Source organism: Heptranchias perlo, chromosome 10 (genome assembly GCF_035084215.1).
Source record: "Heptranchias perlo isolate sHepPer1 chromosome 10, sHepPer1.hap1, whole genome shotgun sequence".
Taxonomy (NCBI): domain Eukaryota; kingdom Metazoa; phylum Chordata; class Chondrichthyes; order Hexanchiformes; family Hexanchidae; genus Heptranchias; species Heptranchias perlo.
This window is the reverse complement of record NC_090334.1, coordinates 3,257,316-3,273,466: the sequence shown is the minus strand read 5'-3', so window position 1 is coordinate 3,273,466 and position 16,151 is coordinate 3,257,316. Positions and strand designations below refer to the sequence as shown.

The 16,151-nt window shown below is 46.7% G+C and overlaps 1 protein-coding gene across 1 annotated transcript; it reads right to left on the bottom strand.

Annotated features, from left to right (window-relative positions):
- Positions 1-9,966, bottom strand: vps18 (VPS18 core subunit of CORVET and HOPS complexes). The gene is made up of 3 exons (XM_067991469.1): positions 9,753-9,966; positions 6,842-8,712; positions 1-911 (listed from the first exon to the last, which is right to left on the bottom strand). Exons 1-3 carry the CDS (start codon positions 9,964-9,966, stop codon positions 192-194), a joined length of 2,805 nt encoding a protein of 934 aa, XP_067847570.1. The 3' UTR covers positions 1-191.
- Positions 9,967-16,151: the final 6,185 nt, after the last annotated feature.

Sequence of the window (16,151 nt, the reverse complement as noted above, 5' to 3'; positions counted from 1 at the left end):
TTTAACTGTACAATGTTAACACTTTATTTGCCACCAGAGGCAACTACACAACAAGCTGTAGAATATTCAGCGGGGTAGAAGCATCAGTTACAATCGCAATGCGTATCACTCTGCACTCCTGGAATCTGAGGCACTGGTTCAGCACATAACGGCCTGAGAGATGGGGACATTAGAGTACTGCGGGAACACACTTACAACCAGCTGTTGTTCTCCTCCTCACATTTCTGTGGCTCGATAAACGGTTTGTCTATCGATTTAATCATCAGTTCTCCGCAATAGATGCACTCGGCTGCCACGAGATCGTCAATGTCCGCTTTGATCTGATCGCGGGACTGTTGCCCCCGGTCACCACCCTCTCCTTCCTTGGAGCGCAGTCGGGACTTAGTCTGGCCGGTAGTCCCCAGCTTCCTCTGCAGCTCCTCCAGCCTGGTCTGCTTGTAGGAGGAGAGGTGGGGAATCACCTCCTGCAGCAGGCAGTCGTAGTGGAACATGTGGCCACACAGGAATAGGTAGAAAGGTCGGTTCAGTAGCGGGAAGTCGCACGCTGCACACTTCTCCTGTGACTCCACCACACCGTACTTGTTCCTCATCTCCTGGATGTCTTCCCGGATTCGCTTGGCACTCTCAGTCGCTTCCTCCATCTCCTGCTTGAGCTCGTCGATGTGCTTGTTGTACTCCTGGAGGGAGCTGCAGATGGCCTCCTTGAAATGGTCAATGGTCACAAAGTCAGGGAAGAAGGGTAGAATGTCTTCGATCTTCAGCAGGTTGCAGCTGGAGAGGCACACCATTGCCTTCTTCACGTCCTTCTCCTCCTGAACCACGTGGCGGGCAATCTTCAGCCACAGCTTTTTACGCAGCTCCTCATCTTCCTCCGGCATGTCCGCACACGACTTAGCAAGATCCACGTCCATCTTTTTTAAAAAAAAAGGTATCCATCAATAAGCCTGGCCCAAGGAGAACAGAGGCACAGCATCAAAGCACAATGGCCGACATTTGTTCAAATCTTCAAAACCACAATCTACCCAATCACTGACTATCGCATCCATTTAACCTGGAGAAGGACAGCAGTGTGTGACAGAAGTGGCACTCCACCCGGCTTCAAACGGAAATTTCCACATTAGGAACATAGGAACAGGCTATGCAGCCTCTCGAGCCTGGTCCACCATTCAATTAGATCATGGCTGATCTGTATCTTAACTCCATCTACCTGCCTTGGTTCTGTAATCCTCAATACTCTTACCCAATGAAAATCTACCAATCTCAGTTTTGAAATTGTCACTTGACCCCCGGCCTCAACAGTTTTTTCAGCCCCTGGGGGGGGGGGGGGGGGGAGAGAAAGAGTTCCAGATTTCCACTACCCTGTGTGTGAAGAAATAGAATCATAGAATAGAAATTTACGGCACAGAAGGAGGCCATTCGGTCCATCATGTCTGTCAACTGAAAAAGAGCTATCCAACCTAATCCCACTTTCCAGCACTTGGTCCGTAGCCCTGTAGATTACGGCACTTCAAGTGCATATCCAAGCACCTTTTAAATGTGATGAGGGTTTCTGCCTCTACCACCCTTTCAGGCAGTGAGTTCCAGACCCCCACCACCCTCTGGGTGGATTTTTTTTTTCCTCAGCTTCCCTCTAATCCTTCTACCAATCACTTTAAATCTATGCCCCCTGGTTATTGACCCTTCTGCTAAGGGAAATAGGTCCTTCCTATCCACTCCATCTAGGCCCCTCAATTTTATACACCTCAATTAAATCACCCCTCAGCCTCCTCTGTTCCAAAGAAAACAACTCCAGCCCATCCAATCTTTCCTCATAGCTAAAATTCTCCAGTCCTGGCAACATCCTCGTAAATCTCCTCTGTACCCTCTAGTGCAATCACATCTTTCCTGTAATGTGGTGACCAGAACTGTACGCAGTACTCAAGCTGTGGCCTAATCAATGTTTTATACAGTTCAATTGTAACCTACCTGCTCATATTCTGTGCCTTGGCTAATAAAGGAAAGTATTCTAAATGCCTTCTTAACCACCTTATCTACCTGTCCTGCTACCTTCAGGGATCTGTGGACATGCACTCCAAGGTCCTTCTACACTTCTCAGTATTCTCCCATTTATTGTGTATTCCCTTGCCTTGTTTGCCCTCCCCAAATGCATTCTCTCACATTTCTCAGGATTGAATTCCATTTGCCACCTCTTCTGCCCACCTGACCAATCCAATGATATCTTACTGCAGTCTACAGCTTTCCTCCTCACTATCAACTACATGGCCAATTTTTGTATCATCTGCAAACTTAACTTTACCCCCTACATTAAAGTCTAAATCATTGATATATATCACAAAAAGCAAGATACAGTTTCCCTTAGCAGAGGGGTCAATAACCAGGGGTCATAGATTTAAAAGTAATTGGCAGAAGGATTAGAGGGGAGCTGAGGAAAAATTTTTTTCAGAGGGTGGTGGGGGACTGGAACTCTCTGCCTGAAAGGGTGGTAGAGGCAGAAACCCTCATCGCATTTAAAAGGTGCTTGGTTGCGCACTTGAAGTGCCGTAACCTACAGAGCTACGAACCAAGAGCTGGAAAGTGGGATTAGGCTGGATAGCTGGACCTAGTATTGAGCCCTTTGTGGGAACATATTTACTCTGAACCCTCACTATCTCCTCCTTGAATGCCTCCCACTGCTCTGACACTGATTTACCTTCAAGTCACTGTTTTCAGTCCACTTTTGCTAAATCACATCTCAGCTTAGTAAAACTGGCCTTTCCCCAATTGAGAACTTTTACTCCTGGTCTATCTTTGTCTTTTTCCATAACTATGCTAAATCTAACTGAATTATGATCGCTACCACCAGAATGCTCTCCCACTGTTACTCCTTCCACCTGCCCAGCTTCATTTCCTAAAATTAAATCCAGAACTGGCCCCCTCTCATATTGGGCTTGCTATATACTGGCTAAACAAGTTCTCCTGAATGCATTTTAAGAATTCTGCACCCTCTATATCCTTCACACTGATTGTATCCAGTTAATATTAGGGTAGTTGAAATCTCCTACTGTTACTGCCCTATTATTTTTGCACTTCAGAAATTTGTCTACATATTTGCTCTTCTATCTCCCTGACTGTTTGGGGGGGGGGGGGTCTATAGTACACTCCCAGTAGTGTGACTGCCCCTTTTTTGTTCTTCAGTTCAACCCATATGGCCTCACTTGACCCTTCTAACATATTATCCCTCCTCACAGCTATATTTATTTCTTTAACCAATATTGCGACCCCCCCCTCCTTTTTTATCCCTCCTCTATCTCGTCTGAAAACCCTGTAACCAGGAATGTTGAGCTGCTATTCCTGCCCCTCTTTAAGCCATGTTTCAGTAAGCGCTATGATGTCGTACTGCCACGTGTCTATCTGTGCCCTCAGCTCATCTGCCTTATTCACTAGACCCCTTACATTGAAGTATATACCATTAAGCACTGCCAAACTCTTGTTATCTATCTGACCTTTGTTTCCTCTGCCTTCCAAACTTGCTTACTAATTTTCTGCCTTCCATTTCCAGCTGTGCATCGCTCCCTTCTGAATCTAAGCTCAGGTTCCCATCCCCCTGCAAACTAGTTTAAACCGTCCCCAACAGCACTAGCAAACCTCCCAAGGATATTGGTCCCGGCCCTGTTGAGGGTGCAACCCGTGCAGCTTGTACAGGTCCCACCTCCCACAGAACTGGTCCCAATGCCCCAAGAATCTAACAGCCTCCCCTCTGCACCATCTCTCCAGCCACACATTCATCTGTTCTATCTTCCTATTTCTATACTCACTAGTATGTGGCACTGGGAGCAATCCAGAGATTACCACCTTTGAGATCCTGTTTTTTAATCCTTTTCCTGCCTCTTTAAAAATCTGCCTGCAGGACCCCATCCCTCTTTCTACCTATGTCATTGGTACCGATGCTTCCTGACATCACCCCTGAATGGCCTAGAACTAATTTTAAGGTTATGCCTCCTTGATCTGGACTCTCCCACCAGAGGAAATAGTTTCTCTCTATCTAGCCGATCAAATCCTTTAATCATCTGAAACACCTCAATTAGATCACCCCTTAATCTTCTATATTCAGGGAATACAAGCCTATAAGCCTGCCCTCATAATTTAACCCTTTTAGCCCCACTATCATTCTGGTAAATCTGCACTGCTCCCCCTCCAAGACCAATATATCCTTCCTGTTGTCTAGGAGCATTATCTTTTTTGCATCGTTCAGTCCACGATATTCTGTTCAAAGGTCAACTTCACTTCATTTTTTAAAAAAAAATTTTTAATCTTAGTGGCTGAGTCAAATAATTCACAAGTACTATCCAGAGATACGTCCATTGCTGTGGGGGTACCTATCCCAGAAAGTGATTCACAGCTCAGTTTACCGGGGCTCAGTCCCACAGGTTATGGGGGAAGAGTCGAGGGGGAGCACTCTCCCGCCCAGAGTGGTGTGTATTTTTGCAGCAGCAAGAAAGAGTCACAGTTTAGAAGGCTGAACCAGCTTAGTGTGATTCATCACAATCCTAGTGATGAACTCCGCCAAGGCTCAAACCCCGCAACGCCCAGCGTGTCACCGAGTCTCATCGAAGGGAGGTCAGTCGTGCCTAAGTGGTAGCCCTCTCGCCTGAGTCAGAAGGTCATGGGTTCAAGTCCCACTCCAGAGACTTGAGCACCAAATTTAGGCTGACACTCCCACTGCAGTTCTGAGGGAGTGCTGCACTGTGGGAGGGCCGTCTTTCCGATGAGATATTAAACTGAGGCCCCGTCTGCCCCCTCAGTTGGACATCGATTTCATGATACTATAGGTACCATATAGCAGACTCATGACTAAGGTCAGAGAATGTGGAGTCAGGGGACAAGTTATAGAATGGATAGCAAGCTGGCTACTAAACAGAAAACTGAGAGTAGGGGTTAAGGGTAGTTACTCAGACTGGCAAAAGGTGAGAAGTGATGGTCCACAGGGATCGGTGCTGGGATCACTGTTCTTCACAATTTACATCAACGATTTGGACTCAGGAATTGGAAGTACAATTTCAAAATTTGCAGACGACACCAAACTGGGGTTATAGTTAATACTGTATGATACTATGAGGAGAACTGTATAAAACACTGGTAAGGCCACAGCTGGAGTATTGTGCGCAGTGCTGGTCACCACATTACAGGAAGGACGTAATTGCTCTGGAGAGTGTGCAGAGAAGATTTACAAGAATGTTGCTAGGGCTTGAAAATTGCAGCTACGAGGAGAGATCGGATAAGCTGGGGTTGTTTTCCTTGGAGCAGAGGAGGCTGAGGGGAGACTTGATTGAGGTGTACAAAATTATGAGGGGCCCAGATAGAGTAGACAGGAAGTACCTGTTTCCCCTAGCGGAGAATTCAAGAACTAGAGGACATAGATTTAAGCTGATTGGTGGAAGGATTAGAGGGAACATGAGGAAAAACCTTTTTACCCAGAGGGTGGTGGGTGTATGGAATTCGCTGCCCGAGTTGGTGGTAGAGGCAGGGACCCTCAACTCTTTTAAAAAGTACCTGGACCTGCACCTAAAGTGCTGTAAGCTGCAGGACTACAGACCGGGTGCTGGAAGGTGGGATTAGAATGAGCACCTGGTTGTTCTTCGAGCCGGCGCGGACACGATGGGCCGAATGGCCCCCTTCTGTGCTGTATCTTTTCTATGGTTCTATGACTTCGACAAAATACAGGAAGACAATAAACTTGCAGAATGGGTTTGTAATTGGCAAATGATTTCAATATAGATAAGTGAGGTATTACATCTTGGTAGGAAGAATAAAGAGGCCACATACTGCTTGGATAAGAGACTGAATGGAATAGAGGAGCAAAGGGATCTGGGGATACAGATACACAAATCACCAAAAGTAGCGACGCAGGTTAACGAGGCCATAAAATCGGCAAACCAAGCACTGGGATTCATTTCTAGAGTGATCGAATTGAAAAGCCGGGAAGTTATGTTAAACTTGTATATAACCTTGATTAGACCGCTCGAAGTACTGTGCACAGTTCTGGTCTCCATATTATAAAAAGGATATAGAGGCACTGGAGAAGGTACAAAGATGACATCAAAACTGAGAGGTTATACATATCAGGAAAGATCGAACTGGCTGGGGCTCTTATCTCTAGAAGAGAGGACTGAACGGTGATCTGATAGAGGTCTAAGATTATGAAAGGGTTTGATAGGGTAGATGTAGAGAAAATGTTTCCACTTGTGGGGGAAGACGAGAACGAGGGGCCATAAATATAAGATAGTCACCAATAAATCCAATAGGGAATTCAGGAGAAACTTCTTTACCCAGAGAGTGGTGAGAATATGGCACTCGCTACCACAAGGAGTAGTTAAGACAAATAACATACACATTTAAGGGGAAGCTAGATAAGTACACGAGGGAGAAAGGAATAGAAGGAAATGCTGATGGGGTTAGAAGAAGAGGGGAGAGAGGAGGCTCGTGTGGAACATAAACGCCGGCATAGACCAGTTGGGCTGAATAGCCTGTTTGTGCTGTACATTTTATGTAATTCTATGTAAGAGCAGGGTAGTTCTCCCCGGTGTCCTAGCCAATATTTATCCCTCAACCAGCATTAATAAAACAGATGATCTGATCATCATATTGCTGTTTGTGGGACCTTGCTGTGCACAAATTGGCTGCCACCTTTCCTATATTACAACAGTGATTACACTTGAAAAGTACTTCATTGGCTGCAAAGCGCTTTGGGATATCCTGAGGAAGTGAAAGGAGCGATAAACCCAAGTTCTTTCTTTAAAGGTAGAACGAGCCAAGGATCCTCACATTCCAGTGACAGAGGAGAGCACGATAACCCGCGACATACCTGCAGTGCAAGGTCCACTGCCTCTTCGTACAGTTCCATAGTCTTATATATGTGCACACAGGCCTGATGATGGCCATTCTCTGCACACAGGCGCAGTGCGTACTTCAGATCATAGTGAATGTGGTTTGCGTTCGATCCAGCTTGTTCCAGGTACCAGAGCAAAGCCTTGGGCTTGTACTTGGCGTACAGCGACAGCAGGTAGTTGTGAATTGCCTGGTCGGTGACCTCCAGTTGGTGCACACAGAACTCCAGATAGCGGATAGCTTCGCCGATCTGCTCTGAGCTCCCGATCTGGCTGTAGTTGACCAGTGCTGGGATAAGGTTTTTGGGATCCAGCCGCTTCCTCATGCCAATCCAGGCGTCCACCACCAGCTTGGGAATGTGTTGCATGAGCACAGGGGAGAACTTGTAAAAGAGGGCCGGGTCCTGGTACTTGGACATGACTTCCAGGGCTGCGCTGTAGTCGTCGTGTTGGCAGTGGTGGGCCATGACCCGCTCGTAGTCCTGCATGATCACAGAGAAGAACACCATGTCCTCCACATTGCCATGGCTGGCCAAGAGGTCATAGATGGTCGAGCGGTTGTTAAGCAGGCACTCTTTAATCTTGGAGCCGTTCAGAAATTTCCGGAACTCCTCCCGGGTGGCATCAAACTGGCTCCGCTTGCCCTGGTCCCCTTCGAGCGTGCCCAACCAGTTCAGATAGATCTCGGTGAGCCAAGTCACCAACAAGGTCAGTTGAGTTTTGTCCTCCAGCTTTAAGTTCTTTAGCTTCTTCAGAAGAAATTCCTTCAGGGCCTCCTCTTGCTTGGCTTCAATGAACTTCAAGGCGATCTCCTCAAAGTACTTCTGAGTCAGTGCATAGTACTTGGCACTTTCAATGTACTTCTTGTTTTGAAAGCAGTGATCGGCCTCTTTAGCAAGGACGGTGTCCAGACACTCAGGCCGGTCTTTGCAGTACTCCTTGGCCAGGTCGAACCTCCCCATGTTCATGTACATCTGCCAAACGTCCCGAGACTCCTTCTGAATGTGGTATCGGAACACCGCCTTCTCCGTGTATACCCATATCAGCCCGGCCACCGAATCCTTCACCATCCGGAGCAGACGGCCAAATTTGTCCGGGAAGACGTCCTCGAAGACCAGCTGCCCATTCAGTGTGCAAATGGCCTTCATCCGATCGGGCAGCAGCAGCAGGAAATGGAACTGTGTGAGGACGATGGAGTGGGGTGGCTCCAGCTGGGGGTCGATGTCGGCTGAATACTCCCAGACCTGCACGTCACTCAGGAGAGAATCGGGGCGAGCATAGTCCAGGGTACCGTACAGCACCCCGTTACCCATCATCCAAGCGAAGGAGCGGGGGCTGGAGCGGAGCTTGGAGGTGTAGAAGGAGATCTCACTGTAGCCCAGGCTGGCGGGGAACTCCTGGAAGCTGGGCAAGGTGTCGGCGTACTGGTTGAAGATGGGCTGGATCATCTGTTGCTCCCCAGCCTCCGGGGCCCTCCCCACAAACTGATACAACCGCTTCCGGGTGGTGGCGATGACAAACAGCTTCCTGTCAACGCTCCGTTCGATCTCCAGACAGCAGACAGGAGCTGGGGATCCATCCTCCTCCAGGCTGTACACGTACTTGAAGTACTGGTCGGGGCTGGTGTTGAACAGTCGTTCCTCTGATACCATAATCTCTGCCTCGTACATTTGTCCCTGGCTGGTCCCCACCAGGATGGGGCCAGTGTTGGTCTCACTTCCCAGCTGTTTGTTCCAGCCCACGCTCTCGATCAAATGCCCTTTCCAGCGAGAGAGGCCTCTCACTTTCTGCCAATTCCTGTTGAGGTAAAGACACTCACTGGAGGTGAGGCTGATCAGGAGATGAGACCCTACAACAGGAGCAAACACATCAGTCAGTTCACAGAGAGAAAAAAAACAGGCTAGCTGTTAACCCTGGGCCACCCTGAATCTCAAGAGGTACAGCTCTCTCGAGCAGAAATCTGTAGCAGCTGCTGGGAGGGAAAGGTAGTGATATAAAACAGAAACAGTACAAAGGATGGGAGGTGGAGCTGGGTGGTCACAGTTACACTGGCAGTCCAGACATTATTTTGGTCTTGGGTTCCCCTGGGAAAAAAGGAGAACCAGCCATGATTCTTCCTCCTGGGAGCTATCCAATGACCTGCCACGTGCAAGCGAGGGCAAATCCCAGCTCAGCTGTAATGCCGTCCTGCCCACACTCTCCGACTGGGCTCTCATGGTGCCACTGAGGTGTGATACCAGAGGGCAGACACCAGGACTTCGCCCCAGCCTCAAATAGGGGAAAAAACGCCACGGTCTCACTTCGGAGACACATGACGTTGAATGCTGAACTTGACTGACACAAGGCTGTGCTCCCTTACTGGACAGATGTCAGGGTGAGTCGAGGCTGCTGGGCTAAGGCTTCTCCCTCAGTATGCACAAGCTCGGATTATCACAACAACTTGCATTTATATACCACTTTTAATGTAGTAAAACCTCCCAAGGGGCTTCACATGAGTGATTATCAAACAAAATTTGACATCGAGCCGCATAAGGAGATATTAGGATAGGTGACCAAAAGCTTGGTCAAAGAGATAGGTTTTAAGGAGCATCTTAAAGGAGGAGAGAGGGGTAGAAGGAATTCTAGCAATTAGGGCCTAGGCAGCTGAAGGCACAGCCGCCAATAGTGGAGTGACTAAAATCAGGGATGCGTGAGAGGCCAGAATTGGAGGAGCACTGAGATCTCGTAGGGTTGTAGGGCTAGAAGAGGTTACAGAGATAGGGAGGGGCAAGACAATGGAGGGATTTGAAAACAAGGATGAGAATTTTAAAATCGAGGCATTGCCGGACCGGGAGCCAATGTAGGTCAGCGAGCACATCACCCCAGAACAAAGTGCTGCAAGCACCATACCTGAGGGATCCAGAAACAGTTTGTGGATCTTGGCATCATCTTTGCGTCCCACTTCAATCTGGTTCGGCTGGTCTGGTTTTCCGAGGTCAATCCTGAACAAGTAGGGGGGAAAAAAAATCTCTTGACGTATCAGTAATAGGAACAGTGCAGAGTGCCAGTATAGAACACAGCCACACCACCCAGTCCGGCAACGCCCCCATTTTAAAATTCTCATCCTTGTGTTCAAATCCCTCTATGGCCCCGCCCCATCTCTGTAACCTCCTCCAGCCCTACAACCCTCAGATCTCTGCGCTCCTCCAATTCTGGCCTCTTGCACATCCCCAATTTCCTTCGCTCCACCATTGCCTTCAGCAGCCTGGGTCCTAAGCTCTGGAATTCCCTCCCTAAACCTCTCCGACTCTCTCTCCTCCTTTAAGATGCTCCTTAAAACCTACCTCTTTGACCAAGCTTTTGGTCACCTGTCCTAATATCTCCTTATGTGGCTCAATGTCAAATTTTGTTTGATAATCGCTCCTGTGAAGCACCTTGGGACGTTTTATTACATCAAAGGTGCTATATAAATGCAAGTTGTTGAAACTGATCTCAGTCGGTGCACCCTTGGGCTGGCAAAGGGAAGCTATATCTCTCCCCAGCACCATCCGGACCGAGATCGGGGAATTCAGCACAGGCCGTGGAAGGCCCTGGGACCCTGTTGGATCATTACTATGGATCAGTGCAACTTTGAGCCCTTAGGGCAGCTGGAATTCTTTTTAACCCAAAGAGCAATAGGATTAGAACAAGTAGGTTCCTGCGGAGCGCTGTATGGAATACTAAGTGAATCACACAAGGTCGGGGTAAACTGAAAGCTGACGCCGATGACCAAAAGGCCCGTTTGTGGGATCTTGCTGACCACTCCGTTCACCAACATTGCAATATACACTTCAAAAATAATCCACCTGCTGTGAAACGCTTTGGGACGTCCCGAGGTCATGAAAGGTGCTGTATAAATGCGACTCACTCTTCTTTAAAAAGAACCTGATCTTTGGTTGGCCTTGGCAAATACTGAACACGTGCCCTGTCAGGAGTGTTACCAGTTAACGGCTAAGTGGAGTTCAAAGACATCATTTAGGACTCGGTGTAAAGCACGTTATAAAAAAGTAAATAGTGGGAAAGGAATCAAGGACAATTCAGAGAGATCTGAAGTACTAGCCATTTAATTATGGGGGGATTTATCCCAGGGTAGACTGGGGTAAGAAAAAGGCTGGTTAAAATGTGGCTGTTTCCTTAATCAGCTGCAGGTGCAACAGAAAAGCAACACCAAATATAGCTCTGGGTAACAAAGCAGGGCAAGGGAGGGAAAGAGTGATCAGATCCCGATCCGGGTCACACTCAGAGGTGAAAGAGGAATGTGGGACTGAAATCAGGTAATGTGAGTGGGAGGGGAGGGCACCAGACCCAGGTTAACTGCTTTATTACAAGGACACAGTATTAAAGGGAACGTAGGCGCATGGAGACATAGCTGGGGCACAGAAAGCAAAGAGTAAATGGAATTGGGGCCGGGGGGTGCCCAGGGATTGGTTTCCATTCATATAAATGATTTGGAGATAGGAACAAAAGGAGTGACATCCAAGATTACTAACTATCAAACTAGGGGCACGCGAGGTACGAGGGCATAAGGAGATTAGAAGGATAGGAAGACAGGTGGCAAGTGCAGAGAAATGTGAAATGGTGAGGTCAGGAAAGAAACAGTGGAAGGGAAATAAGATTGTTATCAGGGTGGAGTGAGAGTGGAGACACAGATGGGGAGGTGGATACACACGTTGTGACAAATGGCAAATGGGATTCTGGGTTTATACACATGGGAGCACTGGATATAAAAGCAAAGATATTTGTTAGGTCAGAGATGGTGTAGTGTGCAGAGTTCTGGGCACCCTATTATAGGAAAGGTATTGGAGCCATGGAAAAGAGGTAGTGAAGATTCACTAGAATGAGGCCAGCAATTAGAGGGTAGAGTGAGGAAGACAGGTTTGAAAAAAATCAAAGATCACAGCTGATCTGTACCTCAACTCCATTTACCCATCTTTGTTCTATATCCCTTGATACCCGTACCTAAAAAATCTACTGATCTCAGTCTTGAAAGCTCCAATTGACCCCCAGCATCCACAGCCTTTTTGGGGATGGGGGATGGGGCAGGGGGGTGGAGAAGAGGGAGGGAAGAAGAGAGTGTTTCAGATTTCCACTACCCTTTGTGTGAAGAAGTGCTTCCTGATTTCACTCCTGAATGGCCGAGTTCTAACTTTATTATACTCCCTTGTTCTGGACTCCCCCACCAGAGGAGATAGTTTCTCCCCATCTACCCTATACTATTCCAGCAAGGCATCATGCGACTGTGGATACGTTTCTCAAGATGGAGGGGGTTGGGAGATTGGGCAGGGTTCAGCTACGAGACAAACAAACCTGTTGGGTCTAATACTGTCTTTTAGCACTGGAATTGTATTTGGGGGGGGTGGGAGGAGAGGGTAGGTAGGAAAGGGAACCAGAGGGGGTGTGTTGGGGTGGGGGGAAACATGGGGACCGGAAGGGGGGCACATTGGGGGGGGGGGGGGGGGGGAAGAAGGGGGGAACGTGGGGACCAGAGGGGGGGTATGTTTGGGGGGGGTGTTGGGGGAAGATAAACAGAGAGGGGGTTTGTTTGGGGGGGGGGGTGCGAGGGGGCGAACGTGGGGACATAGAAACATAGAAAATAGGAGTAGGCCATTCGGCTCTTCGAGCCTGCTCCGCCAATCAATATGATCATGACTGATCCTCTCTCAATATCATATTCCCGCTCTCTCCCCATACCCCTTGATGCCTTTTGTGTCTAGAAATCTATCGAGCTTCTTCTTAAATATATTCAGTGACTTGGCCTCCACAGCCTTCTGTGGTAGAGAATTCCACAGGTTCACCACCCTCTGAGTGAAGAAATTTCTCCTCATCTCAGTCCTAAATGTCCTACCCTGTATCCTGAGACTGTGTCCCCTCGTTCTGGACCCCCCAGCCAGGGGAAACATCCTCCCTGCATCCAGTCTGTCTAGCCCTGTCAGAATTTTATACATGATGTGGAGATGCCGGTGATGGACTGGGGTTGACAAATGTAAGGAATCTTACAACACCAGGTTATAGTCCAACTGTTTTATTTGAAAATCACAAGCTTTCGGAGGCTTTCTCCTTCGTCAGGTGAGTGTCGGGTTCCTTGAAAATTACCGCATATATAGTCACAGAGCAATGCCTGGTGATTACAGATAATCTTTCCAACTGCCCGTTATCAAGGCCATCAAATGAATTGAATAGTGTTCGGACACAGAAACATTAGATACCAGATTACTGAATATACAAACGGCCAGAACCAAAGACAGAGAGGGAGAGAGAGAGAAACATCTGAAAGGAAGAGAAAGAGAGAGAATGACCAGTTGTATTAAAAAGATAACTTTTTTTTCGCTGGTGGGGTTACGTGTAGCGCGACATGAACCTAAGATCCCGGTTGAGGCCGTCCTCATGGGTGCGGAATTTTATACGTTTCAATGAGATCCCCCTCATTCTTCTAAACTCGAGTGAATACAGGCCGAGTCGACCTAATCTCTCCTCATACGACGGTCCTGCCATCCCAGGAATCAGTCTGGTGAACCTTCGCTGCACTCCCTCTATGGCAAGAATATCCTTTCTGAGGTAAGGAGACCAAAACTGCACACAATTCTCCAGGTGTGGTCTCACCAAGGCCCTGTATAACTGCAGTAAGACATCCTTGCTCCTGTACTCAAATCCTCTTGCAATGAAGGCCAACATACCATTTGCCTTCCTAACGGCTTGCTGCACCTGCATGTTTGCTTTCAGTGACTGGTGTACAAGGACACCCAGGTCCCTTTGTACATCAACATTTCCCAATCTACCATTTAAATACTTTGCCTTTCTGTTTTTCCTTCTGAAGTGGATAACTTCACATTTATCCACATTATACTGCATCTGTCATGTATTTGCCCACTCACTCAACTTGTCTAAATCACCTTGAAGCCTCTTTGCATCCTCCTCACAACTCTCAATCCCACCTAGTTTTGTGTCATCAGCAAACTTGGAAATATTACATTTGGTTCCCTCATCCAAATCATTGATATATATTGTGAATAGCTGGGGCCCAAGCACTGATCCCTGCGGTACCCCACTAGTCACTGCCTGCCACCCCAAAAAGACCCATTTATTCCTACTCTGTTTCTTGTCTGTTAACCAATTCTCAATCCATGCCAGTATATTCCCCCCAATCCCATGTGCTTTAATTTTGCACACTAACCTCTTGTGTGGGACTTTATCAAAGGCCTTCTGAAAACCCAAATACACCACATCCACTGGTTCTCCCTTATCTATTCTACCAGTTACATCCTCAAAAGAAATTCCAGGTTTGTCAAACACAATTTCACTTTCATAAATCCATGCTGACTTTATCTAATCCCATTGATATTTTCTAAGTGTCCTGTTATCACATCCTTTATAATAGACTCTAGCATTTTCCCTACTACTGTTAGGTCTGTAGTTCCCTGTTTTCTTTCCCCACTTTTTTAAAATAGTGGGGTTACATTTGCCACCTGCCAATCTGCAGGAACTGTTCCATAATCTATAGAATTTTGGAAGATGACAACTAATGCATCCAATATTTCCATGGCTACCTCTTTTAGTACTCTGGGATGCAGAGTATCAGGCCCTGGGGATTTATCGGCTTTCAGTCCCATTAATTTCTCCAGCACTATTTTTTTTACTAATACTAATTTCCTTTAATTCCTCCTTCTCACTAGTCCCTTGGTTCCCTAGCATTTCTGGGAAGTTATTTGTGTCCTCTTCCGTGAAGACAGAACCAAAGTATTTGTTTAATTGCTCTGCCATTTCCCTGTTCCCCCATTATAAATTCTCCCATTTCTGACTTGTCTTCACTAATCTTTTTCTTTTTACATACTTGTAGAAGCTATTACCGTTTGCTTTTATGTTCCTTGCAGGACATCCAGGTCCCTTTGTACATCAAAATTTCCCAATCTATCACCATTTAAATAATACGTTGCCTTTGTTTTTCCTTCCAAAGTGGATAACTTCACATTTATCCACATTATATTGCATTTGCCATGTATTTGCCCACTCACTCATACTCTATTTTTCCCCTCAATCAATCTTGGTCCTTTTTTGCTGAATTCTAAACTGCTCCCAATCCTCAGGCTTGCTACTTTTTCTGGCAACTTTATATGACTCCACTTTGGATCTAATACCATCCTTAATTTCTTTTGTTAGCCATGGTTGGGCCGCTTTTCCTTTTGTGTTTTTGCGCCAGAAAGGAAAGTATAATTGTTGCAATTCATGCATTAGTTCCTTAAATGTTAGCCATTGCCTATCCACCATGATGCCTTTGAATGAAACTCCCCAATCTATCAACTCACTCCTCATACCTTCGTAGCTTCCTTTGTTTGGATTTAGGACCCTAGTTTCGGATTGAACTACTTCACTTTCCATCTTAATGAAGAATTCTATCATGTTATGGTCACTCTTCCCTAAAGGATCCCGCACAAGATTATTAATTAACCCCTTCTCATTGCACAATACCCAATCTAGGATAGCCTGTTCCCTGGTTGGCTCTTCAACGTACTGGTCCAAAAAAACCATCTCGTACACACTCCAGGAATTCATCCTCCACAGTATTATTGCTAATTTGGTTTGGCCAGTCTATAAGTAGATTAAAGTCACCCGTGATTATTGTAGTACCCTTGTTACGTGCATCTCTAATTTCCTGTTTGATGCCACATTACCACTACTGTTTGGAGGCCTATAGACAACTCCGACCAGTGTTTTCTGCCCCTTGGTGCTTAACTCCACCCAGACTGATTCTACATCTTGATTTTCTGAGCCAATATCCTTTCTCACTATTGCTCTGATTTCATCCTTTACTAACAATGCCACCCCATCTCCTTTTCCCTTTTTGCCTGTCCTTCCTAAATATCGAATACCCTTGGATATTCAGCTCCCAGCCTTGGTCACCCTGCAGCCATGTCTCTGTAATTGCTATTATATCATATCCGTTTACATCTATTTGCGCTGTTAATTCATCTACCTTATTACGAATGCTTTGTGCATTCAGATACAGTGCCTTTAGATTTGTTTTTTGAACATTTTTAGACAACTTAACATTTTTTTGTACTATGGCCCTATTTGTCTTATTACCATTTTTTCTTACCCGGACCCTATTTGTTGTCTTTTGTTTGTACGCTCTGTCCCTTCCTGACCCAATCTGGTTATCCTTACCCCAATCACTTTCCTGCACTGCTTCCTTGTCTTTTCTCTTTAGCATTCTAGATTTCTCTCCACTGGGACCCTCCCCCCCACTTATTTAGTTTAAAGCCCTATCTACCTCCA